The sequence below is a fragment of the Aphidius gifuensis genome, linkage group LG2, assembly GCF_014905175.1.
Source record: "Aphidius gifuensis isolate YNYX2018 linkage group LG2, ASM1490517v1, whole genome shotgun sequence".
Lineage (NCBI taxonomy): Eukaryota > Metazoa > Arthropoda > Insecta > Hymenoptera > Braconidae > Aphidius > Aphidius gifuensis.
In genome coordinates this window covers 10,142,357-10,170,242 of record NC_057789.1, presented here as the reverse complement: position 1 = coordinate 10,170,242, position 27,886 = coordinate 10,142,357, and the positions used below count along the sequence as shown (strand labels likewise).

The 27,886-nt window shown below is 26.5% G+C and overlaps 5 protein-coding genes across 6 annotated transcripts; 4 read left to right on the top strand and 1 right to left on the bottom strand.

Moving 5' to 3' along the window:
* Nucleotides 1-230: 230 nt before the first annotated feature.
* LOC122850353 (lymphoid-specific helicase-like) lies at nt 231-4,317 on the top strand. The gene is given in 6 exon segments (XM_044149512.1): nt 231-243; nt 437-607; nt 2,415-2,586; nt 3,243-3,477; nt 3,480-3,833; nt 4,201-4,317. Coding segments are annotated over 6 exon segments (1,062 nt in total).
* A 5,416-nt stretch (nt 4,318-9,733) lies between these two features.
* LOC122850352 (scoloptoxin SSD14-like) lies at nt 9,734-11,593 on the top strand. Its single transcript, XM_044149511.1, has 5 exons — nt 9,734-10,116; nt 10,203-10,650; nt 10,717-10,907; nt 11,013-11,256; nt 11,330-11,593. Exons 1-5 carry the CDS (start codon nt 9,749-9,751, stop codon nt 11,591-11,593), a joined length of 1,515 nt encoding a protein of 504 aa, XP_044005446.1. The 5' UTR covers nt 9,734-9,748.
* A 2,870-nt stretch (nt 11,594-14,463) lies between these two features.
* Nucleotides 14,464-15,314, top strand: LOC122849068 (nuclear protein 1). Its single transcript, XM_044147618.1, has 2 exons — nt 14,464-14,809; nt 15,103-15,314. The coding sequence occupies exon 1, from the start codon at nt 14,579-14,581 to the stop codon at nt 14,795-14,797; it is 219 nt and encodes a 72-aa protein (XP_044003553.1). The 5' UTR covers nt 14,464-14,578; the 3' UTR covers nt 14,798-14,809; nt 15,103-15,314.
* Nucleotides 15,315-15,599: 285 nt separating this feature from the next.
* On the bottom strand, nt 15,600-27,775 carry LOC122849066 (kinesin-related protein 4-like). Of its 2 annotated transcripts, XM_044147616.1 has the most exons (6): nt 27,220-27,700; nt 27,050-27,148; nt 22,464-22,689; nt 18,231-22,394; nt 18,054-18,134; nt 15,600-17,972 (listed from the first exon to the last, which is right to left on the bottom strand). In XM_044147616.1, exons 1-6 carry the CDS (start codon nt 27,319-27,321, stop codon nt 16,183-16,185), a joined length of 6,462 nt encoding a protein of 2,153 aa, XP_044003551.1. In that variant the 5' UTR covers nt 27,322-27,700; the 3' UTR covers nt 15,600-16,182. The 2 variants fall into 2 exon arrangements, with proteins under 2 accessions (XP_044003551.1, XP_044003550.1); XM_044147615.1 differs by having other exon boundaries at nt 18,231-22,689; nt 27,220-27,775.
* Nucleotides 24,580-27,011, top strand: LOC122849067 (venom carboxylesterase-6-like). Its single transcript, XM_044147617.1, has 6 exons — nt 24,580-24,851; nt 24,981-25,488; nt 25,565-25,743; nt 25,841-26,345; nt 26,419-26,545; nt 26,627-27,011. Exons 1-6 carry the CDS (start codon nt 24,651-24,653, stop codon nt 26,808-26,810), a joined length of 1,704 nt encoding a protein of 567 aa, XP_044003552.1. The 5' UTR covers nt 24,580-24,650; the 3' UTR covers nt 26,811-27,011.
* Nucleotides 27,776-27,886: the final 111 nt, after the last annotated feature.

Below are 27,886 nucleotides of genomic sequence, written 5' to 3'. Positions count from 1 at the left end.
CCCATGGTTTAATTTACTCCAACATTTTCCAACTTTTTTCCGTCATTTCTCCAACTTGAAATTTACTCAAACTTTTCTCCAACCATGGGTCATTTTTGTAAAAAGGTGGAGAAAGTTGGAAAAAAGGCGGAGAAAGTTGGAGAAATATTTCTACCAGGAAAAAATATTTAATAAAATATCTTGGCTGGTGTTTTTGCTGGAAGTGCAGGTTCGAAAAGGTCTATAAAATTATGGTGTTCATTGGCACACATTATAAGAGCTTCTGCCCCCCACGGAAATATTTTATAAAAATTTTTTGGAAATTATATACCCTGTATAGGTACGATTTTTAAAAATATATTTTCATTTTTTTTTTCGTGGTTTATTTATGTCCTAAAATTTTAATAAATATATAAATACTGAAGACGTATATATGGAAAGCACGGTAAATTTTTAGAGCAAGAAAAAGATAAATATGTTGTTGGACATTTACGTGAAATTATAAAACCATTTATTTTGAGAAGATTAAAAGTTGATGTATGTCCAGATATACCACCAAAAAAAGAAGTTGTTATATACGCATCAACGACTGATCTTCAACGTGAATTGTATACAGCAACATTAAATCGTGATTTACACACGGAGAGAATTTCCGATAATCAGAATGTGAATTTTTATAAAATCTCAGTGTAACCCCGAGTCAGCGGAATTTGTTGCCACCACTTAGTTTCTCTACTGGTCCAATGACATAATCTCGGGGTAACCCCTTGGGATAGTTCGGCTCCGTTGAGTCTTGTAAACAATGACATTTTGGCAGTGGCGCACCAAAAAAATCTCGGGGTTACCATTAAAAAAAACAAAAAAAAAATTATTATAAGAATTTAACAAATATATATACATTTTTTTTTTTTTTTTTTGTATCTCGATGTCCTCACCTTGATTCGAACCTACGTCTACCTAACTCTACATAAACCTATATTCTAAATGTCAGTGACTTATCCACTAAGCCATCGCGCGCTAACGTGACAGTAGGAAAAATTTTGTCTTTATTAAGAATGACGTTCAATTGATGCGAAATAGAAGATGCTTTTAATAATAAGTAGGATAGTTAAGAATAAATATATAAGTATAAAAATAAAAAGAAAAAATATTGAATAATGAGATTTATTACATTTATTAATATATTTTAATCGACATGTTATAGCAAATAGCTAAGAATAAAATAAGACAAAATATTTTAATTAATTTTAATTAATTCGAATGAAAAAAATTTATACTTTCTTTGAATCCGTCTTTTCTTTAGCTATGTCTTGTCAATGGGATTTTTATTTATTTAATAAATAAAATACATATAATTTTATTTGGGAAAAAAAAAATGGCCAAGAGAAAGAGGTAGCTCATAACAAAATGTAGTTAAGGAATTAATGTAGCCGGTAAAATTATGTTTTCACCATTAATTCCTGAGCTACATCTTTTCCTTAGCTACTGCTTTTCCTTGGACATTTTATTTATTTTATAAATAAAATACATGTAAATTTATTTTTTAAAAATACAAATGTCCAAGAAAAAGCAGTAGCTAAGGAAAAGATGTAGCTAAGGAATTAATGTGACTAAGGAATTAATGTTGCCAAAAAATTATGTTTCAAGGAAATAATTTCTTAGTCACATTAATTCCTTAGCTACATCTTTTCCTTAGCTACTGCTTTTTCTTGGACATTTGTATTTTAAAAAAATAAATTTACATGTATTTTATTTACAAATGTCCAAGAAAAAGCAGTAGCTAAGGAAAAGATGTAGCTAAGGAATTAATGTGACTAAGAAATTATTTCCTTGAAACATAATTTTTTGGCAACATTTTTTCCTTACCTGCTGCTTTTCCTTGGGCTTTTTATTGATTTAATAAAAAACATACATGCAATTTTATCTTTTAAAAATATTTCTTAAAAATACTCGATATTTTTTTAATTAATTATCCAAATTGTTTTAAAAAAAATAATTCCTTATAACAAGCAGTACTTAAAAAAAAAGCGCTACGAGAGAAATTAAAAAAGCAACTCGATTTTCTCAAGGCATCACCTAATTTGACTTCGGCTGAATTCGGCAACGATGACGAAGTCGATTAAGCAAAGCCTTGAGAAAATCACGTTGTTTTTTTTATCTTATGTCGTGGTGCCCTGTGAATTTCACCGGAGAATGCTAATTCAAAGCAATCACGAGATGTCAACAGGGCAACTCGCACTAAATCAAGGGATGCCACTATAAATTTTTTAAATGTATCCTCAGGTTTTGAATTGATAATACCGAGAAAAAGTGAGGGTCAAGAATATAGTTATAAAATTCAGAAAATCACGGGGTAACACTTAAGCTTTCTAAGTGTGCAATCGTGAAAAGCCAATTTTATGTCAATGATTCCGTCGACTCGGTGTTTCCCTCAGATAATCAGAGTGAAATTCTGTCCGTGCATGCAAAACGTAGATGTGCAGCAAGACGTAACTATAATCGTATTCATACTGATCCATATGCTGAATTATATGAAGCAGCAGTTAAAAAATATCGTGATGCTGATAATAATAAAAAACTTCAAGTCGAAAAACATGGGCTGATCATGTATAAATAACTGATGAAAACTATGATTATTTATCAAATATAAATGGTCATCGTGGAACAATGTATAAGCAAATTGTAAATCATCCACACAGTAAAAAAAAGTTGGTAATTCGTTCGTAATTTGTAGACTTTAGTCGTTTGTCAAATTTTTGTTTGTTAATTTAACAAAAAAAAATTTGTAAAATCTTTTGACAAATTTTATTTGTTAATTTTACAAACTCTGTTTGTTAATTTTACCAACAAAAAATTTGTAAAATGTTTTTACAAACTCCGGTTGTTAATTTTACAAATTTTTTTGTGTTAAATTGGCTCGAAGCATATATAAATGAAGATTTAATGTAAAAATAAGTAGAATATTTGAAAAAATAATAAAATTTACGTATCAAAAAATATTATATAAATGAATAGACATTTATTTTTTTGCTTGCACAAAAAAAAAAAAATTTAACAAAAAGTATTTGTAAAATTAACAAACAGCTGTTTGTAAATTTCATTTTACAAACAAAAATTTGTAAAATTAACAAACAGTTATTTGTAGACCTAATTTAACAAATAAAATGTTTGTTAAATTAACAAACGTTTTGTTGGTGGACCTAAATTAACAAACTGAATTTGTTAATTTTACCAACTATTTTTTACTGTGCATATATGATTAGTTGTCCAACAAATGACGTTGGACAACGTCGAAATGATGAAGAATTGATCAAAGCATCTGGTAAATTTATAATTCTTGATGCAATGTTGAAAAAACTTCATGCAGGTGGTCATAAAGTTTTAATATATTCAACTTGGGTGCAAATACTGGATCATATTGAAGATTATTTAAAAATACGACCATGGAATTGGACACGTCTTGATGGTTCACGTAAGATTAAAGATCGACAATATAATATATTGATTTATTTAATAATGATCCAAGTTTATTTTTATTTTTAATGACAACAAGAGCTGGTGGTGTTGGTCTTAATTTAATGGGTGCTGACACTCTTATAATATTTGACAGTGATTGGAATCCACAAGCAGACATTCAAGCTATGGCAAGATGTCATAGAATTGGTCAAACACGTCCTGTTATTATTTATAAACTTTGTATAAAAGGATCATATGATGAATTAATTATCAATCGTGCTAATGCTAAAAAAAAACTTGAAAAACTTGTTATATCTGAAGACTTAAATGGTGTTCCTTTTGATAAAGATATGCTCTTGAAAATGAAACAACTTCTTGAAAAAACTGAGCATGAAGTGGTTAACTCATAAAAAGATTGTTTTTCTGATGAAGAACTTGAAAAACTTATGGATCGCAGTGATTTAATAAAACAAATGAAATAAATAATAATAATAAAATAATCAGTTAATTAAATTTTACAAAGCAAAAAAAAAAATATCAAAAGATTAATTATTGTTTCATCACTTGACAAACATTTAGGACGTTTTATTTCTAAAGTATCAACTTACACTAATGACGTTGGTTTGATAAATAATTTTGTAATTAATATTACTACAGCTTTGTTGTAATTATCAAATTATCAAAATATTATTATATACAGAATTAGTGTGCAAAAAGAATAATATTTTAATAATAATATTTTTCTAAATGAAATTCCTCATATAGGTACAACTTAAACTTGCTGATTTATATAAATTACCAAAAGATGACATTCCAATGGCATATGTTCTTGTTAATAAAAAAGTAAACACACATTTTTTTACGGAGAGTAAAATGTTATAGTCCGTGTTAATTAATTAATAAATAATGTCCAATCATTTAACCTTGATTGTTTTATTCCTTTATTCACAAACAAAATATATGACAAAATTTATTTAAAAAATTTATCATTTTTTTTATTAATATTTTTTTTAGCCCCATACGTATTGCTAATATTATTCTATCACGTTAAAAAAATCTAAAAAACTAATTTTTAAAAGCTTTATATAAAATACTGAATAACGATCATCAAGAAATAATTTTAAATTGATCAATTAAGAAAATAAAAAATAACAAATTTAAAAAAAAAAAATAAAAAAATAAATAAATCACACTATTTCAGCTAATTTCACAATAAACAAAAAAAATAATAACAAAATAAAAACCTCTCAGTGTGAAGTTAGTTGAAATAAAGTGATTTTTTTATAAAGGATATATACCTATATTTTTCCAAATTATTAGTAAACAAAAAAAGATAATATCGATAATATTCAAAGTGGCCCCAAAAGTTTAACTTCAATTTTTTTTTTTTTTTTTCAATTTGATAAGATTTTTCTAAAAATATTTTTATCATACTTATGAGCCACTGTCGAATAAATTCGTAGACGTCAATCGTTGGTCATTTTCGATAATAAATCCGTTCAATATTATCCATCGCTTTCGTATTGTCATCATCAACACTAATCAGTAGCTCTGTACAAAACAGTGACTAAAATATTCAGTTGACTATTGAGTTTTGACTATTTCATAGAACAATACTACTACTACTACGTCTGTTCAAAAAAATTTACGATCAAGATTTTTCATTTAAGGTGTTCATTTAAAAGGTGGTAGTGAAGGAAGCTGTGGTTAAAGTTCTGTCGAGAAAAGTGAGAATTTGATTATGTATACTTCAAAGTCAATTATAAATAGTTTTTTATTTATGTGGATATTTTTTTAGGGGTTTTTTAATAGTAAATAGTTTGTAAAATCAATTGAGTTTTATTTTAATATTTATTTTATTTTTATATTAATTTTAAATAATAACATTGATTCATTTTTTATAAAATAATTTAATTATCGACTTCTCAAATTAACAAACAAAATTAAAATTTTTCTTTTTCTCAATTTATGGTTTAAATTGCAGCAAAAAAATTTCGTATGTTACTATTGTCCCGGCAATCTGAAAATTATAGATAGTTATTTTATATTTTCTTAATTTTTTTAGTTGAAATATTAACTTACGCCGAGCATGAAACTTCGAGTAAGCTCAAAAAAGTTGAACCCTGTTAATACAACATTATCAAATTCAAGTTGATACTGTAATCTTTCAGTCTACAAAATACAAAACAACTTTAGTTTAAAATTTCGATTCAATATTTTACATATAAAAAAATATATTTTTACTTCTATTGTAAATTCCGAAAGTGGGCAGTCATAAATTATTGGTATAATTATTTTAGATTCTTGATGGATTCTTGAGGCGGCAAAAATAGTGAAAGCCGTTTTTCCAAATGTAAATGTAAAAGAAATAAAAGAAATGACTGTAATAATAGTATTTTCAGATCTAAAAATATAAAATTTAATTTTTAATTAATGATAAATATTATTTGAAATTTTATTTCTATCATAATATATGATCTCACGTGATTCCAAAAAAAAGTTGTGTACTTATACGAATAAAATTATGTGTAATAGACACAAATATCAAAGGAGATACTAATTTATCTGTTTTCTTGACTAAATTGCTTAAAATACTGTAATTTATTCTAAGTTTATTCCAATAATTATGATCATTTAGTAACTTAATATCCATTGCCAATTTATTCGTAAATATATATCTCTCGACTAGCCCCGTTGATAACTAAAATAATTTTTATATATCATAAATATAACAAATTAATAATATCAATTTTATCAGAATTAAATTAATACAAACTAATATTATAAAAAGATCCGTAAAAGTCCAAGCAAAAGCAGCATACGAGTCAATGACATTCACGAAACTCTTACCAAGTCCATCAAGTATATCTGTTTTAGAAACATTGAATTTAAATTATTAAATTCACAATTAATAAATACTAACATTGGGCTTACTTACATTCGTATGATGAATTACCGTTAATACAAATTTTTAATGAATTTGGTTTTTGTACATGAAAATATAAGAAAACCCACAATGAATGATCAATAAAAATTAAAGATATTACAACCGATGATATTGTATTGATTTTCCACCAAATTTTTGGACAATCATTTCCTGAACTGTAATATAAAAAAATGTTTATATTTATTTATTTTATTATTGTTTGAATAATCGATCAATATATGCATTTTTGAATTTAATAATTCAATTTTTTTTGACCTGTTTAATTTGTCTTCCATCGTTTTCCATAACTTTTGAAATTTCGGCCATTTCGATGAAATCCAAAAAAATGTAAAATATTCTAAAATAGTTGCTGTATAAAATACTGAATATGATATAGCAACACCGTGACTAACTTTAAAAATAGAATAAATAGAAAAAACTAAATCACAGTAAACTATATTTATTAATTTAATACTATTTAAATTAAAATTATTTACGTGCAACACCAAATAGACAGCCAATTTCATTTTTCGTAGTAGTAATAACAATTACAATGGATTGAATTACCAACGGTATAATCAATAAAGGTATTGAAAAACTATAAAACATTTTAAACGATTTTACAGTAAATTTCATTCTTTTATAATTTTTACTGCTGACATTGGTGACAGGAAATAATCCAAATATTTGAGCGAACATAAGAGTTAAACGCATTGATCTGTGAAATGATTCTTCATCCTTTAAAAATAATTGAAATTATTTAATAATTTATTTTTTATATTAATAAATATGTATACCCTTTTGACTCGTAAAAGTTTCTCTGCTTTCGAGTGTTGATACATCATCATAAAACTTTTTATAAAATTAATATTTAGATCAAACTTCAACTTATCAACATATTGTTTGTTAAAAAACAATTCAAATAAAATAATACTGTCTTAAAATACAAGCTTAACTGTAGAATGCTGACAACTGTTTATTTTATCAAATTTATGGTGAAGAAAAAATTATGTTTATCAATTTTTAATAATTTAATTATTCCAATCAATATTGATATTTTATATTATCGCTTTGGAATATTAAAACTATTTCGATGGTGGTGTTGTTGTTGATTAATTATTAATGCCTTATACTTTTATATAGGGCTTTGATATTATCACAAACATTTTCATAATATTCTTCAGTTGTTGTTGTTGAATTTAGTTGATTATTTTTTTATTGATTTTATATTTTTCAATGTGAATTATTAGTATGTTGATGTATTTATAAAAAACAGCTTGAAATTCACATTTAGCTTCTTTTATAAATTCAGGTAAAAAAAAACAAAAAAAAACAAACAAGCTCTATGTTTATAGACTACGTGGTTTTATTAATTGAATATTGATAGAAAATTAAAATGACCGTAGTAGAAGTGTATAAGATATTTGGAGTTTTTTTATTTCGTATAGTTAAACTTTTTTTTAGTTCTCAATTAATTAAAGAAGAATAGATATGTCGATGTTATTAATTATTTCGTTTTGTACTTTTGTTTAAAAAGCATTTTTTCTAGAAAATTTTTTTAGGGATTTTTTGGATAAATGAATAGTTTGAGAGATAAATTTAATTTTGCAATGTTTATTTTATTTTTATTACTTTTAAATAACAGCATAAATTTATGCTTCACAAAATAATTTAATTACTGATATTTCTCAAATTAAGAAAGAAAATTTAAATTGTTCTTGTAAATTTTTTTTTTCAATTCACGGTTTAAATTGGAGCAAATAAATCTCGTATGTGACTATTGTGCCGACAACCTGAATAAATTTGTTACAAATTGTAAATAGTTATTTTATATTTTCTAAATTTTTTCAGTTGTAATACGTAATTACGCTGAGACACGCTGCTAATACAACATTATCAAATTCGAGTTAATATTGTAATCGTTGGATTTACAAAATACGATATACAAATAATTCAGTTTAAAATTTACTTTTATATATTTTAATTATAATTTAATATTTTACATATAAAAAAATATAAAAGGTATTTTTTTATTTACTTCAATAGTAAATTCTAACGGTGTACACTCATAAATTAATGGCATAATTATTTTATATTCTTAATGAATAATTCATGAGGTAGCATAAATAAGTTCAATAAATAAGGGGGAAAGACATCGTAGAAATTTTAATGTGAATTAGTACAGTATGCATCGGAGGCACTAATTTTTTTTTTTTTGTTTAAATCAAACATAATCAGATGGGAGCCCGCTTGGACCCAAAATTCATCCTACCCTGAAGCTTAAATACAGCCTTATCTTATCTTCTAATTCCAAGATGAACAACAAATCGCCTCGACTTTATTAGATTCCGGAGGCTAATCTGCCATCGTTAACTTCTAATTTTACTTGTGTTTCTCTCACTTTTGTGAAAACATATGTATTATTCAAGTAAGAAGTAGAAATATATCACACCATATTTTACAATCATTCATAAGTTTTATTAATGTGCAATATAAGTAGTGTATAAAATAAAAAAATCTAATATATAAAGTTAAATTATTGTTTTAATATTTAAGATCAGATTCTTATAACATCTATAGTGACAAAATTATGACAAGTTTTAACCTTGAATTTTTGTCTCATGTTATAATGTTATAATATTTATATTTTCAATTGAATAATTATAAAAAATATATCGATATCTAAAAAAAAAAACACATGTGTTGGAACCGTGTGATGTGATGTGCCTGAAAATTATATAATTATTGTTTTTTTGTAAGATGATTGTTTAATGTACACATTCATTTCGGTGATGGCCGACAAAAGAACAATAATCATAGTTTTTTGACTCATCCCATCACTCGGTGAGCTAACTTCCGACACGTGTGCTATTGTTTTGGACATTTTACTATATTTTTTATAATTATATTAAATTAAAAATATAAGTATTAACATAAGACTAAAATTCGAAGTCAAAATTTGTCATAATTTTATCACTAGGAGTTAAGCATCTGGTCTTAAATCATTTTATTACATAGTTTTTATTTCATAGTTTTTAAAAGTTGATACTAAAAAAAATCATTTTTTTAACAATGCGCATTTCAAGTTATTTTTTAATAACAATCACGATCATATATAAGTGCAATTGCTTATTTCCACCTGATTCAATTGTAGTCAACGAAACTTTACCAAGTAAATTACGAATTTTTAAAAAAGCATCAGTTTTATCTGATAGTGCTATTTGTGCAGAAACTGGACGGTAAGTTTGATTAATTTGTTTTTCATTTTCTAAATAACTCCTTTGAAATATGCACTTGAATTAATTGGGAAAAAAAAATAATAATTTGTTTTAAAGATCGATAATAAAGGATAAAAATGGATCAGCAATTGATGCAGCATTATCAACAATGATTTGCAATGGTTTAATAAACATGCAGTGGATGGGAATGGGTGGGGGATTTTTAATGACAATTTATGAACGTTCTACGAAGCAAGGATATTTTTTAAATGCACGAGATGTGGCACCATACGCTGCTCATGCTGGCATGTTTGAAAATGTAAAATTAAATGCTTCAATTAAAAATGGATTATCAATAGCTGTACCAGGTGAAATTGCTGGATACTGGGCTGCTCATCAAAAATTTGGTAAAATACCATGGGATGAGCTGTTTAATCCAACGATTAAAATATGTGAAGAAGGATGGAATATAACTAAAAAATTAGCCAATGCTGTCAAATTTTTAGAAAATGTTGTACGAAACGATCCAACATTAAGGTAACGTTATTATACTTTCATTAACACAATAAGATGTTGTATTTTCTTAGCTGTATATCAAAATATGTTTTGTTTTTTTCATTTAGAAAAATGTTCGTAAATAATACAACTGGAGCAATAAAAAAAGAAGGGGACTATGTAAAACCTGATAAAATTTGTCAGACACTGTTGGAAATATCTAAAAATGGCCCAGATATATTTTACAATGGTGAAATTGGTAGAAAAATTATTGAAGATGTGCAAAAAAACGGAAGTACCATGATGATGGATGATTTGAAAAAATATCAAGTCAAATGGTCAAAACCAGTGACAACAAATTTTCTAAATATGACATTATACACGTCAAATTTTCCGGGAAGTGGTGGATTATTTGCATTTATTTTAAATGTTTTTGACGAATTTAAATTTACTCCAGATAGTTTGAAAGGTTGGAATAATACAATTCAAACATATCATAGAATTATTGAAACGTGGAAGTATGCATATGCTGTTAGAAGTAAAATGGGTGATGCTGATTACGTTGATATGACTGAGGTAAATTATTTTTATATTTATTAAAAATACTATAATATTAAACATTAATGTAATTTATTATTATAGGTGCTAGGCAATTTGACATCAAAAGAATTTGCAAAATCAATTAGACAAAAAATAATTGATGATAAAACTTGGAATGATCCAGCTCATTATGGTGCAGGTAGTGGACTCTTGGAGGATCATGGTACATCACACATATCAGTGCTAGCACCCAATGGTGATGCTGTTGCTGTAACAAGCACTATCAACACTTAGTAAATACTAAAATAAAATAATCTTTTTTTCATTACCATTTATAATGAAATTCAAATAAATAATTTATCGATAATAATTAATTTTTGTCAATACTATATTTACAGTTTTGGAAGCGGTATTGTAAGCGAACAAACTGGTATCATTTTAAATAATGCGATGGATGATTTTTCAATAGATTCTGTAGCTAGTATGTCAAACAACTTAGCAAACAATAAAAACAATAACATAAAGGGAGGAAAAAGACCATTGTCATCAATGATACCTTCAATAATCACGTCATCAAATGGAGATGTTAGAATAGTACTTGGTGGAGCTGGAGGAACTAGAATACCAACATCTGTGTCATTAGTAAGATGAGTTTTTTTTTATCCAATAAAAATAAAATTCAATATAATCAAAATATTTTTTTGACTGTTATCAGGTACTTGCCCGATACTTGTGGATGGATGTAGATCTTGAAAAAGCTGTTGATGCGTGTAGAATTCATCAACAGCTTTTTCCAGTGACATCTTCCTATGAATATGGAATAAACAGTGCTATTGTCGATGGACTTCAAAAATTTGGGCATTCATTAAGACCTTCTAGTTATCCTGTATTTAGTGGAGTTTATGTTATTTCCAAAATTAATGATACCATTTATGGATCTGTAGATGATCGTAAGGGTGGTGATATTACTGGTTTATAAACTAAAAATTATTTTAAAAATTTCTAATCTGTAATTAAATTTTCAATCTACTACTTTAAATAATTTTTTTTTTAATGACAAATTATTGATATTTTATAATACATTAATTAATTAACTTACTTCATTAAAAATTTATTTATTTATTGACTATTGTATATATTTGTATTTATTTTTTGTATTGCATTTGTTTTTTTACTTATACAAGTGTTTTTAGCAACTTAAAAAATTGACTAGTGTGTTTTTGCTATTATTAACTAATTTACACACAAATATTATCAATGACAAATTTTTCATAAAATTTTTTAATAGTCATTTTATTCATCCCTTTTTTTTTTTCTAATTTTAAATTGTATATATATTTGATTATTGATATTTATTGATAAATGTTGTTGTTAGATAGTAGGCTTGTTTATTTACATTTTCTCTCTTTCTTTCTCTCTCTCTCTCAGTTTGTGCTGAAAAAAGTATCCGCGTAATTGTAATTTTAATAGACAAATCTTAGGAATAGATTTAAAAAGAAAATTGTAATAAATTATTACAATTCTATTATTAACTTATTTAACTTATAACAATTAACAATTCTATTATTAATTATATTATCTATAAATTTTGGCCATGAAAAAAGGGTTTACAAATGGGAGATTTGAGTCAGCCCAGTTAAAAAATTCTCATAGAAACCGCGAAAAAGGGTCAAATACACATCAAATGCTCATAGATATTATTATTATTATTATTATTATTCTATGAGCATTTGATGTGTATTTGACTTTTTCGTGGTTTTTATGAAATTTTTTGAACTGGGAGATAAATATGCAAGCGTATACGCTATGAAGTATCACAACAAACAAATTATCGAAATAAGAGCAATGTCAATTGTTACCTCTATAACAATTGCATATGTATAATGGTTCTTTCCTTATATATACAGTTTATATATAATATATATAAGTTTATATATAAGTTTTACAAAAATCATAGGCAAAAAAAAAATCATCTAGGGATATCTTGATCTAGTCTGGATCTAGGCTTGATGAAACGAATATCTTCAAATAATTTTTTTTTTTATAATACAATTTGTCTGCACTGGATAACACCAGGATAACCTGCCCTGGTAAAAATATTTCTCCGTGATTACTCCGAATTTTTTCGTGATTACTCCGAATTTCTCCGCGATTACTCCGATAAAACCATGCTAATATCCACCACTCTATTATTTTCGCGCCCCTCTGTATAAACCCCATACTGCTCTACAACTCAATTTAATTTTTGATAATTTTTTAAACCCTTTTAATAATTTTTTTTTTATTGAGGTTATTTTTTTATATTTAAAATACATTTAAGAGAAATAACCTAGCTCGCCAATAATAGTTTAGACGTACTTTATAATTCGTGTTTTTAATATCTCGGTCAGATGACAATTAATTCAATTGGTATTTTGAAATTAACTTAATATAATAAATTTAAAAGTATTAAACAAAACACAATTAATCCGGAGATATTTAAATTATCGATTTTTTACCTGGCTTACCTGTGGACGGCAGACAAAAAAAATGATTAGAAATAGATGCAACGTGTTCTGGGTCTTAAGGACTACCATTTAAAAAGTATTTGTTCAATTCCGTTTCGTGCAGTTTTTTTGCCTTCGTCTTACCGTCTAAGAAAACCTAGTTCTCTAATCTCTATCCTTCATGTTCATATAATATTCATGGAGTTTATAATGTTGTTGAATGTATACCTCCATCTCCATGATAATATTATCTTTTTTTTTACAAGCTCTACCGAACACGGCAAACCTGTATTATCGACTTGAAAAAAAAAAAAAAAAAAAAAAAAAAAACTATATAAATATATACATAAATAAATAATTATAAATAATGATTTTTATGAATAAAAAACATCTTGTTTTATATATATATAAATAATCAATAACGTCTCAATTTAGAAGAAATAAAAAATATTCTGTATTCTTCATAAATGTACACTTATTATATATTTGAAGTTTTTTTTTTTTTCTGATTTGTTATTCATTGGGGCCACCTTCTACGCCGTATTTATATATTCTCGAACGTTCTTTCATCGTAAATATCTCAATATCAAAACCTACAATTTACAATTATTTTTTACCATAAAAAAGATAAATAAATTATCTTTTCATTAATACTCCATTGAGTACATGTCATTATTTTTTTAAATACGTAAAAAATCATTAAAACTTAATACTCCAAAAAAAGTCTAGACCACATTTTTTTTTTTTCAACTATTTTTAAAAATTCATAGCTCAAAAACTATACGAAAGAAATAATTAATATTAATCTCATTTAAAAGAGGATAAAAAAACCTATTCAATAAGTATGTAAAATTTAAAATTCATCGGTCAGTTAACAAGATAATTGGGATTGTAATTCATACTCTAAAAAAATTACATCGAGCCATGAATATTTTTCATGTGTTTTTTGATGTTTTTAATATTAATATTTATTTTGGTCAAAGCAAGTACAAATTTAACGGTCTGAGAACTGTATAGAAAGGTCGAGAAACCATTCTTGCTTGTTTGTGTTATTGAAATAATCCTCTCCCCTTTAAATAAAAACCCCTCTTGATTCCCCTCTTCTAAAAATTCACCGCGTAACTACCAATGCTTTATCTCGAGCATGCGCAAATCTCACATTATCCCTTCTATTTCATTTGCGCATTAAAATTTTCGACCATGTATAAAAACCGATTGCACCTTGTCTCCAATCCAGTCCGTAATACAAACTCGTTTAAATTACATATTTACATCTTTTGTGTGATAATAAAAATAAATCAAAGCGTCATTATTTTCTTCACTGAAGAAAATCATTTAAAATTACAGTCAAACTCATATTAAAAAAAGAAATATATACACTTTGTTTTTTAAACTAAAAATTTGTTGAAAAATAATAAATCAAGAAGAAAAAAAGTTATTGGCATTTAAAAAAAGTAATTTAAATAATCAATTTAAATATGTCAGATATTACTTATGGCGAATTTGATCAATATGAGCATTTCAATTATGGTTATGAGCACAAGCACATATTTACTGCACACGGTGGAAAACAACGCAGCAAACTTGAGTCAGTTCAACACACAAATCAACATGATCCAAATGGACATTCAAGAAAAATTCTCACTAAATTAATGAACTCTGAAAATAACAAGAAGTTTGTTAAATCCAAGGCTTAATTTCCTCAAAAGGTAAATATATTTTTGTATTAAAATAATAATGATAATTAATGTTGTATTGATTTTTCTTGATGCCAAATGGCGGCCAAGGTCAAGATGTACTGCGCCGTTATTGCTTTGTTTATTTTTTTTTTTTCATCATAACAAACACAAATAATACATGTTAAATATTTTTTTTTTCAAAAATTTTATTTTTACTGAAATATATTTTAATTGTCAAGATATTTAATTAAATAAATTATTAATAAATTTTTATGTAATTAATTGATTGATAATAATTTTTGTTTAATTTTATTTTTTTGCAGTTTCGTGCTCATCTGTTCGTTCAATACCTGTCCTGAGTTCTCTGTCAAAAAAAAAAAAAAAGAAGACGCTTCCAGAAGCTTTGGGAAGATTGAATCAGCATTTATTCACGTTAATAATTATAATAATTAATAATAATAAATATACCCATCTGTTATGAAATAAGATTATGTAGATCATTAAAAAAAAAAAAACTCGTTTGTAAACGATTTTATTTCATTTTTTTTGTGATTTATTTTGAGTGATATAACTCAAGATTTAAAAAAAAAAAAAAAAAAAACTTGAGACTACTATTATTATTAAGATAAATAATTATTTTTTCTTTTTCTACTATTACTTGATTTATTGATTAAAAAAAAACGTAGACTAATAAGTTATGAATCTGATATAAAAAATGTATGAAGTATTATGTAAAATAAATGAAAACCAAAAAAAAAAATATAAATATATTTTTGTCAGTGTCTTGTTATTTATATTAAAAACCATTTTAACTTTCAGCTAGATTTTATTCAAAATAATATTTATATTTACAGTTGATGTGAGTCATTGAAATAAAATATTATCATGCGAAAAAAATAAATAAGATAAGACAAAACTACGACGCAGAAAAATAGTAAGTATAAATTTAGTAGCATGCCTAGTGCCTACGTGCTTCGAATGAGCATAAACAGTTTTTTTTTTTTATTTATTTAAAATAACCAAGGCCAGAAAAGTCACTTATGTTAGGCATTAAAAAAAAAAATATAAAATATATGACTCAATGAAAATATGTATTTTCTTAAAGTTGAATGATCTATGAAAAAACACTGGGTTAATCATATATTCAAAGAATAATAAAATGATTAAAATATACTCATTAATATTATAAAAATTTATTTTATTTATTGAGGAACAATAAACGACATAATAACTTGTTAATATATTCTTCATTAACCAAAGACAAAAGAAAAAAAAAAAACATTTAAACACACAATATAAAATATATCGTAACTTTTAATATATTACACTCAATATTTTGATTTGTGAAAAAATATATTTAAAAAAGACTAATTTCTTTTTTGTTTTTATATCTTATTTTTAAATTAATTGTATTTAATGCGATATCGTTTTTCATCTAGCTCTTGTTTTAATATACCAGATAATATAAATTCAACAGTTACAACTGGTATGTCACGATTAGCTGGTGCTTTTGATAACATTTTTGTTACATATTCATTGTCAGCTTCACAACTTATAACAACTGTTTTTATTGGCCAAGCTCTTGGTGCTCGAATTAATGCTTTACCACCACTAACTTGTATCATACTTTTAATTTCAGGAATTGTTGGTTGAACAACTTTTGGTGTTACTACAATTGTATAATCATCCAATAATTTTTTTTCACTGGCTCGTTTTAAACTTTGTTTTAATTTAAAGTCAAATTTATTTTCAGCAATTGGATCATGAAGTATAAATGCTTCTGAATCAACAAAATGGCCTGATTTTTTACTAGATTCAATCCATTTGACTGATACAATTGGTATGCTTCTTGATACAGCACAAAAAAATTTAAATGTTCTTCTTACTTTGTCAGTAACAAGTATAGTTGCTTGTCCTGGTTTATCAGTTACCAATGCACCAAGTTTTAATGCTGCAAGACGATAAGTTTCATCACCAAGACCAGTAAATAATATTATGTGATTTTGTGAATTACTTTTTGATCTTACTGCTCTTGATGGAGATTCATCGGTACTTGTTTCAGAATTTTTCTTTAATTTTTTTGGTGATGGTTCTTCTGTATTTGTTGATTCATTAATTACTCCATCAGTATCATAAACAGTACTTTGTCTTTTAACTGCTTGTTTTGAAATCAAACGTTTTGATCTACCTTCTGATTTATCATTTGTATCAGAATTTAATTTTTCAGTGATTATATTTGTATCTTCAAGTTTCTGTTTTTTAACAGCTTTTTTAATTTTTTCATCCGATTTATTTGTACTTTTTAGTGATTTTTCAACCTTATCTGGTACTTCTACATTATCAGAAATTTCTGATTTTTTCTCAATTTTTGATGGAATATCATCTGTCTCTTTGGATGATGATTCTTGTTTTCTTTTTGAACTACCACGTTTTGTTTTTTCAATTTGAACACCATTATCAGGTATCTCAACAATTTCTACATCACTATTAACAATTTTTTGTCGATTACGTGTTGATTTTTCTTTTGAAATATTATCACTTATCTCAGTAATTTTTGTACTTTCAATTTTTGTTTTACCACGTTTTGAGTGTTCTTTTGATACATTATCAACTGTCTCTGTATTTTTTAAATTGTTGTTTTCAGTATTAGCAGCATTCTTAATTTTTAATGCTGTTTTCCAATGTAGTTTTGGTTTTTTTTTAGTTTTAGCTGATTTATCAATTGACTTTTGCTTTTTTTTATTGGCCAGTCCTCGTGCTATGTATGAATCAGCCATTTTTTTAATATCCTCAAAGTCAAGATCTTCAATATCAGAATCATCAGAAATGGTAAATTTAATAATTGGTGATTTTGGTTTCACTGGTGAACTTGTTTCAATTGGTGAATTTGTTTTAATTGGTGAATTTGTTTTTACTGGTGACTTTGTTTTTACTGGTGATAAAAGTGGACTTGTACTTTTTCTTTTGGTTAATGGCATATTATTTAATGGTGATGGAGTTTCTGGTGGCATTGGTGATTTATTTTCAACTGGTGTTATTAAATCACGTGATGAACTTGGTGATCTTGAACTACCACACGTTGGATTATAACTGGACATGTTGAATACTGGCAAATCAGCAAGAACATCATCATCAGGTGTTACTGATTTTTTTGCTTGTCGACTGGCTGGATGATAATCAGTTTTTTCAAATGCTAAAAAAATTTATTTAATGAATTTATTAATAATTAAATATTTAATTTATCATAAATTTTAAATTTTATATTTTTACTGACCTGGAAAACGAGTATCATCATCGTCTGAATAATTGTCAGCTTTTGCTGATTTTTTTTCAGTATTTTCATTATTTTTTGAATCTAAAAAAGAATAAAAAAAAACATTTAACATCTTATTAATATTAAAAATATTCATTTTATAATTTAAAACCAACTGATGAATTTTTTTTGGCTTACCTGATTGATTAGAAAGTGTTTGTTGTTTTTTTGGACTTGTTGCAAGTGGAACAGATTCATCAGCCTCGACAGCAACACCATTTAAAAATCCAGCAGTTCCAAATTCATGATTCAAGCCTTCATCTTTTGATTTAGCAAAACTTTTATTTTTTTGTAACAAACTCTTAACTTCATCATCATCATTATCATTATCATCGTTTTCTTGTGTGTCAAGAACAGATGTTTTTTTCTTTTTGCTAGTTAACTTTGTAAAATAAAAATCTTGAGAATCAAGATTTTTAGATATAATTTTTCTTTTGCTTTTACGTAAATTATTTTCAACGTTTGGTTTGTCTTGAATGATTGGTGAAACTGGTCTATCATTACTGTCATCATCAAGTAAAACTGTAAGATTTGATTTTTTAGTTTTTTTCTGAGGTATTAATGTTTTTTCTTCGACTTTTTTTGTTGCAAGAGCTTTTGATTTTTCTATCGAAGTATCTGAAGTATTGTTGGCATCATCTTCATTATCATCATCATCATTAAGCAAAATTGCAAGATTTGATTTTTTTAAATTTTTCTCGGGTGATACTGTTTTTTCTCCGACTCTTTTTGTTTCCAGAGCTTTTGATTTTTCTATTGAAGTATCTGAGGTATTGTTGACATTTTCATCATCATTATCAAGTAAAACTGCAAGATTTGATTTTTTTAAATTTTTCTCAGGTGTTATTGTTTTTTCTTCGACTTTTTTCGTTGCAACAGCTTTTGGTTTTTCTAACAAAGTATCTAAAGTATTGTTGTCATCATCTTCAAGCACTTCAACTGGTTGTAGTATATCCTCAAGTTGTTGTGTCATTAATGGCTCTGAATTATCAACTTTTTTAGTCTCAACTACTTCATCTTCACCAAACATACTGTTCATATTTTGAGTAACATTAAAATCATATTCTGATATTTGACTATCATTCTTGGAACATGTACCAGGCATTTTAGTCTCATCTGTATCAAGGTTTATTGAAGCATCATCTTTTGAGTTAAATGTATTTTTTTTTATTGGAAATGGTGTTGAAGTTGCTATTTTATTTTGTTTTTTTAATGGACTCTTATCAGTTATATCAAGATTTGATGTGGATAAACTGTTATTGGATGCATCAGTTGATTTTTCATCAGATGATTCACTTATATAGGTCTTTGATGCAGCTGCTGTTGAACTTTCATCACCCAACATTGATTTATCAGTATTTTTTACATCTGAAACATTTACTTGTGTTTTTTTTGGTCGCTGAATATTTCTAGGTGTAATTACTTGAGTTATAGCTTCATCATCAACCTCATCATCATCACCATATATTTTATTTGGTATCTGACAGTTGTTAATGACCTCGGTTGCTTCCGAGTCATCAAATTCCGTGTATTTATTCACTATTCTGTTATTTTTTTTCTGTTTTAATATGGTTCTGGGAGAAATAATTTGTGTGAGAGCTTCATCATCAACTTCAACTGCATCATCATCATCATCAGGTATTAAATTATGTTTAATAACCTCGGTTGCCTCGGTATCATCAAAATCTGACGATTTATCATTTTGTTTATGTTTTAACATGTTTCTTGAAGAAATAACTTGTGTTGGAGCTTGATCATCAACCTCATCATCATCATTAAATGTTTCGTTTTGTCTCTGACATCTATCAATGATTTGAGTTGGTTCACAATCATCGAAATCTTTATTTTTATTAACTGTTTTATCATTTTTGTTCAGTTTTGATATATTTCTTGCAGGTACAAGTTGTGTTAGAGCTTCATCATCAACTTCCCAATCATTATCATCAGAATCTTTATTTGCTCTTTGACATATGTCAATAATTTGTGTTGGCTGAGAATCATCAAAAATTACATTTTTTCTTTTAGTTTGCTGAGCAACTTGAGTCACCGCCATATCATCAACTTCATCATCATCTTGGTCATTAGCCAATGATTTATTTTGTCTTATTGATGACTTTGATAACAATTTTGAACTTGGAGGTTCAATCAGCATTTCATCATCAGAACCAAACGAAATATCTTTCTGAACTGGTGATCGCATTTCTTTATCAGTCTTTGATGATATATCTTGTTTTTCGTGTTGGACAATCTGAGTTGCAATTGTCGAAGGATCTTCTTCTTCATTTTTTTCATTATTTTCATTTAGTTTTTCAATCACAGATGATTTTAAAAGATCACCTGAATTTTTAGCAACATTATCATTTTCCACAATATCTGACGTTTGTCTTGATGGCGCCAATGAATAATTTTTCTCCTCATCTGTCTCAGAGTCATCATCTATATTTTTATTATCATTTTGTATTTTATCTTTTTTATTGATTATTTTTTTTTCATCATCGTCGTCTGTATCAGCCTCGTCACTTTCTTCAATCACGCGACTCTGGTTATCAACTAGACTCGTTACTGATTTATTGCCATTGACCGCATCTTTGATTATAGTTGAACTGTTACTATTATCTTTGGTTGTTGATGTTTGTGCTTTTTCATCTGTATTTGATAATTTTTTATTCATTTTTTCGGGACTAACTGATGAAACAGCATCGTAGAAACCTTCTTCATCAGTAACATCACTGTCTGAATGACTAAATAAATTTTTACCATTTTTTTTATCGATTGGTTTTATTATTTTTTCAATACTTTTTGATTTTTTAGCATTTTTTATTTCTTCATCATCTGTTAAATCACTGTCAGAACTCAATAGAAATCTATTATCATTTTTAACTTTTGTTAATTTTTTTGTTTTTTCATTTGATGATTTTTTTTCAGGAGTTATTAAATTATCTTTTTGACGTTTATCAGGTGTTTTATGTGGTGAAAAGAGAAGATCTTCTTCATCACTGTCTGATATAATTAAAATACCTTTTGAGTTTGTATTACTTTTATTTATTTTTAGTTCATCTTCATTATCCAAATTACTTTCACATTTTTTTTCAATTTTTTTCTCATTTGTATTGGCAAGAAGATCCTCTTCATCAGAATCTGACTCTTCAACAAAATTTATTGTTCGTTTTAAAACTGGAGTTTCTAAAGCATTTTCTTGATTTACCAGTAAATCTGGTGATTCACTCATTGATCTGTTTGTCTCACTAGATTTTTCTTTATTATTTAATACTGGAGCTGTTGTTTGTTTTTTTATATTATTGACTGAAGCATCAAGAGCTCTCTCTTCATCATCAGAAATTAATTCAACAGTTTTTCTTGAGCTTGGGACTTCATCGTTATTGTTTTTCTTATTCTTATTATTATTCATGATATGACCAGTCGTGGTAAGATCAAAGTCTTGAGTTGCATCATCATCCTCGTCACTATCATCAAGAGTAAGATCAAAGCTTTGTGTTGGCGTTTCATTAAATGACATATTTTTCCTGGTTTCAACGGCCTTTGAAACTTCAAACTGTTGTGTTTCAGCATTAAAAATAGAATTTTTTTTACAGGTTGAATGATTTATTGATGAATCATTATTACTTTTAAGATTAGATGAATTTTTTTTTGATGTTTCATCATTCTCCTTATCATCATCAATATCATCATTATTAAAACTCTGTGTTGATTCATCAAATATACTTTTATTATGAAGTACCGAGGAATCTTCATTAAAATGTTGCGTTTCAATTTCATGAATTGATTTTTTATCATTTTTATTTGTTGAAGTATCCAAATCAAATTGTTGTGTTTGTTCTTCATGAATTGATTTTTTAACATTTTTATTTGTAGAAGTATCCAAATCAAATTGCTGTGTTTGTTCTTCGTGAATTGATTTTTTACCATTTTTAGTTGTTGAAGTATCCAAATCAAATGGCTGTGTTTGTTCTTCGTGAATTGATTTTTTACCATTTTTAGTTGTTGAAGTATCCAAATCAAATTGCTGTGTTTGTTCTTCATGAATTGATTTTTTACTATTATTAGATTTTTCATTTTCATCTGGATCAAATTCTTGAGTCTCTATTTCGGATATTGATAAATTTATTGATTTTTCATTATTTGTTTTAGTGCTATCATCAAGAATTTGTTGATCAGAATCATTGAGATTTATTTCCTTCGTTGTTATTGATGCTTTTGATGTACCTGGTAATGATGGACGACGAAAAACATCTTCGTCATATTGCTGAGTACCAAGAATAACTGAAGCATCACTTTCATCAGCTGATGAATCAAATTGTGGTGATTGAATTGATGATTTTTGTTGTAATATATATTTTCTTTGTTTAATACCTGGATGAGGTGTCTCTGGAACGTATAGTGAATCATCATCAGATTTTGTAAGCGTAAAAAAGCCCTCAATTAAACCAAACATCAATGTTGCACCATCATGCAACTCGTAAAAACGCTCAGGACGTAAAAATTCATTGTTCATACGTGTTTTATTTGATGATTTCAAGTCCATAATAAATATTGTTTTTATTGATGCCTCAATTTCAGCATGTTTTTTTGATACAGTCTGAAAAATAAATAATTAGTTATTAGTTAAAAGATAATTATTATTGCAAACAAAATATATTTTTTATTTTTTCAAGCAAATATTTCTTCTAAACGATTGTATTTATTATTCTAAAGGCATAAATGAATTTTTAAAAAATTAAAATTGACTTAAAAATATTTTAAAACGAGTATTTTTGTTTGATTTATTTCTAATTGACGAACTATGAAATTTAATTTAAAAAATTTTAATAATCAGTATATTATTTATTTGGTTTTCATGAATTATTTATTTTTTATTTCAAATTAGCTTTTATATTAGTCTATTTTGTCGTTTAAAATTGACTTGAAAAGTATATTTTGTATCAATTATTATACAAACTAAGAATTTTAAAATTAATTTAGTTATTTATACAAATTAAAATAAAATTATGTTTGTTAAACAATATTATATTAGCGTAGTTTCATTCTAAAAAGAACAAAAAACAACAATCAATTATTGATACATATTGTTCTAACAGATAAACAAAAAATTTGAATTTTACAATAAATTATTTCTATTTTATGGGTTTCTAAATTTAAAATTGCGATGTAATATAAAATTAGATAATTCATGTATAGATGATAAAAACATTGTTTATCGCACTTGGAATAATTTTTCGGTGTTACTTACCCATTTTTGTTTTTTTTCTTAAACACGCGATAATTTTATGATAAATTTATAAACATGATATGAATAAAAAGAAATAAAAAAAAAACATTAAAAATCAGTCATTATGTAAAAGAAATATTAAAACTTAAAGATAAAAAATATTAACATAATAAAAATATAAAATTAAAATATAATCAATTATTTATATTTAGCATTAATTATCAATAATGAAAAAAAAAAAACTATTTTAAATATTTTTTCGATGTTTTGACTGAGTAAATATTATTAAATGAATCTAAAAATACTTCGATTATTTATAAATATTTTTTCACAGATAAAAAAAAATAAAAAAATTGTATTCAATATTGACAAGTTGTTGTTATTCATTTTATTTTTTATAAAAACAAAAAACTATTTATAAATTGAAATAATTTACTCAATGTTATAAAAAAAATTTGATAAAATTAAAAAATAATATTTATCGTATTTGTTATTCAACAGACAAAAAAATATATATATATACAACTAAAATATTTTTTAATTTGATAATTATGATTAATGTATTATTCACAAACGTACGAATCAAAAAAATTAAATCCGAAAAAAAACACCACATTTTTAAATAAATTAAGTAATTTCGATAACCTTTATTTATATCATGACACGAGACATCACTTCTGATTAACTGATGTTATTAAATATCAAAAAAAATAAGTGAGTATTTTTTAATAAACAAACATTTGAAGGGTATATTTATTTTTAAATATTCTATTAATTTTCCTAAATCATCCTTTAAACAATATATAGATTTTAATTATTTTATTCAATAAATTTATCATGAAATTTTATTTTATTAATGAAGTTGAAATTTACTCAAAGATTATTGAAACAATAAATAAATTTATGCAAATTAATTTTGCTGATTGTTGCTACTGAAGCTATCAATAAAAAATATTATTCATAAATAAAAAAAAAAGTTTTGATAGAAATGAAAATAGAACATTTTTATGAATTATTAATAATTTTATTAATTTATCACTTGATAAATTAGGGTCTTGAACTTTATATTTTATATTAGCCGATATAATGATGTAAAAAGATTGAAAAAAAAAATTAAATAAATATGTTCAATCAGTATTTTGATAATGAGCAACAAAAATACTCATTAATCGGTGATAATATTATTTAAATATTAAATTAATCAGTAAGCACTTTGTAATCATTTTTAATTTTAATCAAGTGGGAGCAATTTTAGTGGTATAAATAGTGGATGAATTATTGAAGAAAGTATCAGTCTCATCTCAACAATTGCCTTGTTGAGATTAGTCAAAATGAAGATGCTTGCATTACTCTGTCTTTTGCCATTGGCACTGGCTGTGCCTGACTTTATGAGAGGTCCAGATGGACCAAGAGTTGTAACACCACTTGGAGGTATCAAGGGTTTTTACAAACACTCATTCAATGGAAGAAAAGTCATGGCATTTGAGGGTATACCATACGCACAACCACCAGTTGGTGAACTTCGTTTCAGAGTAAGTTTAATATTTTACCTTAAAAATATTATTGAATCAATTATTTAATGAATAAATCATTTAAAATGAATCACCAAATAAATTTTTAATTTTAAAAAATATATTTTAATGTGTATTTTAATTTTTCAGGCACCACAAAAAGTTAAATCATGGATGCCAGGTGATATTGTTGCAATCAAAACCGGTCCACCATGTACTCAATACATCCATACACCAATTGATGCTAAAGAAAGAATTCATGGTGCTGAAGATTGTCTCTACTTGAATGTCTACAAACCAGTTGTTGAAAGTTCAAAAGTACTTCCAGTTATTGTTTGGATTCATGGTGGAGCATTCCAATGGCATATGGAATCAAAAGATGGTGAATTTACAAAACCAGATTACATTATGGACCGTGATGTTATATTGGTTACATTCAGTTACCGTGTTGGACCACTTGGTTTCTTGTCAACTGGTGATGATTTAATATCTGGTAACATGGGTCTTAAAGATCAAAGTTATGCTATTCGTTGGGTCAAAGAAAACATTAAAGGTTTCGGTGGTGATCCAGAAGAAATTACACTCTTTGGTCTCAGTGCTGGTGGTGTTTCTGTACATTATCAATATCTTACTCCCCTCAGTAAAGGACTTTTCAAACGTAAGAAACAATTTTTTTTATTTTAACTTTCTTTTTCAAGACTTGTTGATTTTATAATTATTTAAAAAATATTTAGGTGGTCTTTCATTCAGTGGTAATGCATTGAACCCATGGGCAATTACCGAAGGTACATTGGAAAAAGCTCAAAAACTTGCAAACATCGTTGGATGTCCAACAGCTGTTGTTGAAGAAATGGTTAAATGTTTAAAGACACGTCCAGCTCGTCAAATTGCCCGTGCCGACATGGACTTTATGGTAAATTATAATTTAACAAAAAAAAAAAAAAAAAACAAAAATAGCTCTCAAACCAAACAATCCGATTAATTTAAATATTAAAAAAATAATTATTTAGCCATTCTTCTTCAATCCAATGACACCATTTGGACCAGTTGTTGAAAAACCAACTGCTGAACAACCATTCATCACTAGAATTCCACATGAAATTATTGCCAGAGGTGAAGCATACGATGTACCATGGATAACTGGTGTTGTACCAGAAGAAGGTCTTTACCCAGGTGCTGATTTCTGTGCTGATCCAGTTGCACTTAAAGAATTTGATGCAAGATACGACGAACTTGCACCATTTGTATTTGATTACAATTACACTATTCCACTTTCAAAACATCATGAAGTTGGAAGAAGAATTCGTCATCATTACATTGGTGATAAACCATTAGACAAACATACTGCAATGGAAATTGTTCACGCTGTTGGTGATCGTTTGTATGTTATGGGTGGTTTGAACGCTGTTAAACTTATGTCAAAATATAACAAGAGTCCAATTAGATACTACTACTTTACTTATCATGGTGCTGACAGTCTTGGATATCCAATGACACGTACCAATGAAGATTGGGGTAAGTTTAATAAACGTTTTAATTGTTTAAATATTTTTTTTTATAATTTAATAAATAAAATTTTATTAAATAGGTGTTGCTCACGGTGATGATCCATACTACGTTGTTGGATCACCCTGGATGAACCCAACTACAACTCCAATGGATCGTGCTATGCAACGTGAACTTTTGGATATGTGGACCGGTTATGCCATTAATGGGTAAATTAATCATTAATTTAAATTATTCAATTTGTTATTATTTAAGTATAATTAATGGTTTTGGTTTATTTAATTTAATAGAGTACCAGAAGTACCAGTTGAATGGACACCAATTAGTCCATCTCAAAGTGAATTGGTCTACCTTCACATCAAAGGACCAGGTCAATACGCAATGGACTCTGACAAAGACTTTGGACACATCAGTCTTTGGAACAGCATTGACTTTGCTGAAGGCAAAGTTGCTGGCAAACGTGTTGAATTATAAATTAACTAGATTTACTGGATGATTTTTTTTCAACGGTAATTTTGTTGTCTTGGATTATTCGTTTTTGTATTGTTTTTGTGAACATTTGTTATTCATGATCATTGATAATTATTATTTTTTTTTATTTACCACTCATCATGTTTTAATAAATTAAGCAATAAATTTTTAAGAGAAATAAATAAGATTATATTATAAAAATAATACTATTTGGTGTTGTTATTTTTTTGTTTTATACTTACAATATCGTTTATTTGTATATCACATGCTGGATGTCTTCCTACGATTGTCAAACCTTTATAGATTGGATGCTTTGAACCACTTATTTCAATTGTACCAATCTGTAAATTAAATTTAGTTTTATTGTTAGCTAATTTTGTAAATGGTTGTTGTTGTTTTTTTTTTTTTTTACCTGAATTTTTTCATTGAGCTTTTGTGATGATCCAGATGACGAAAAACTTTGAGAACTTTGATTGTCCTCATCAAGTACTTGCGTTGCTTGAAATTCCTCCATATTTTTATTGTTAATTAAATTTAAAAAGTTTGATAATCATTAACAAAACAAAATTTGTAAATTGAAAACGTTGAAAAAAAAAAGTTCGGCAGTTATTTTATAACCTCACATTTGACAAAACACAAAGCCGGGAGTTCAGTCTTAAAAAAGTCGAGTTTTGTTAACACTTACTATATTCAATTCGTTTATTCATGAATAACTTTTAATGAATAAAACTTAGGTTTTATTTATATTTTAAGTTCTGTATTCTCTTGATATCATTTACACAAATTTACACAAAAAGACAAACGAACAAACATAAGCATTAAGCAGCCACATTACAAACCGTTACAAACACATGTCATCATTATTTTTAGTCTTTACCGTCTTTACTCTTTAGAGTTTAAGTAGTGTGAAGTAGTGTATGGTAGACGGTAGTGTGTGTAATATGCAGTAATGTGCATGGGTGCGTACAAGCCGTACAAGGATGGGCATTGATGGGCATATTGTGAGTTTTTGAGTTGCTTACAATAATCCATGGCTGAGACGTTTAAAACGTAGAAAACGGGATAAAACGGATCAAACC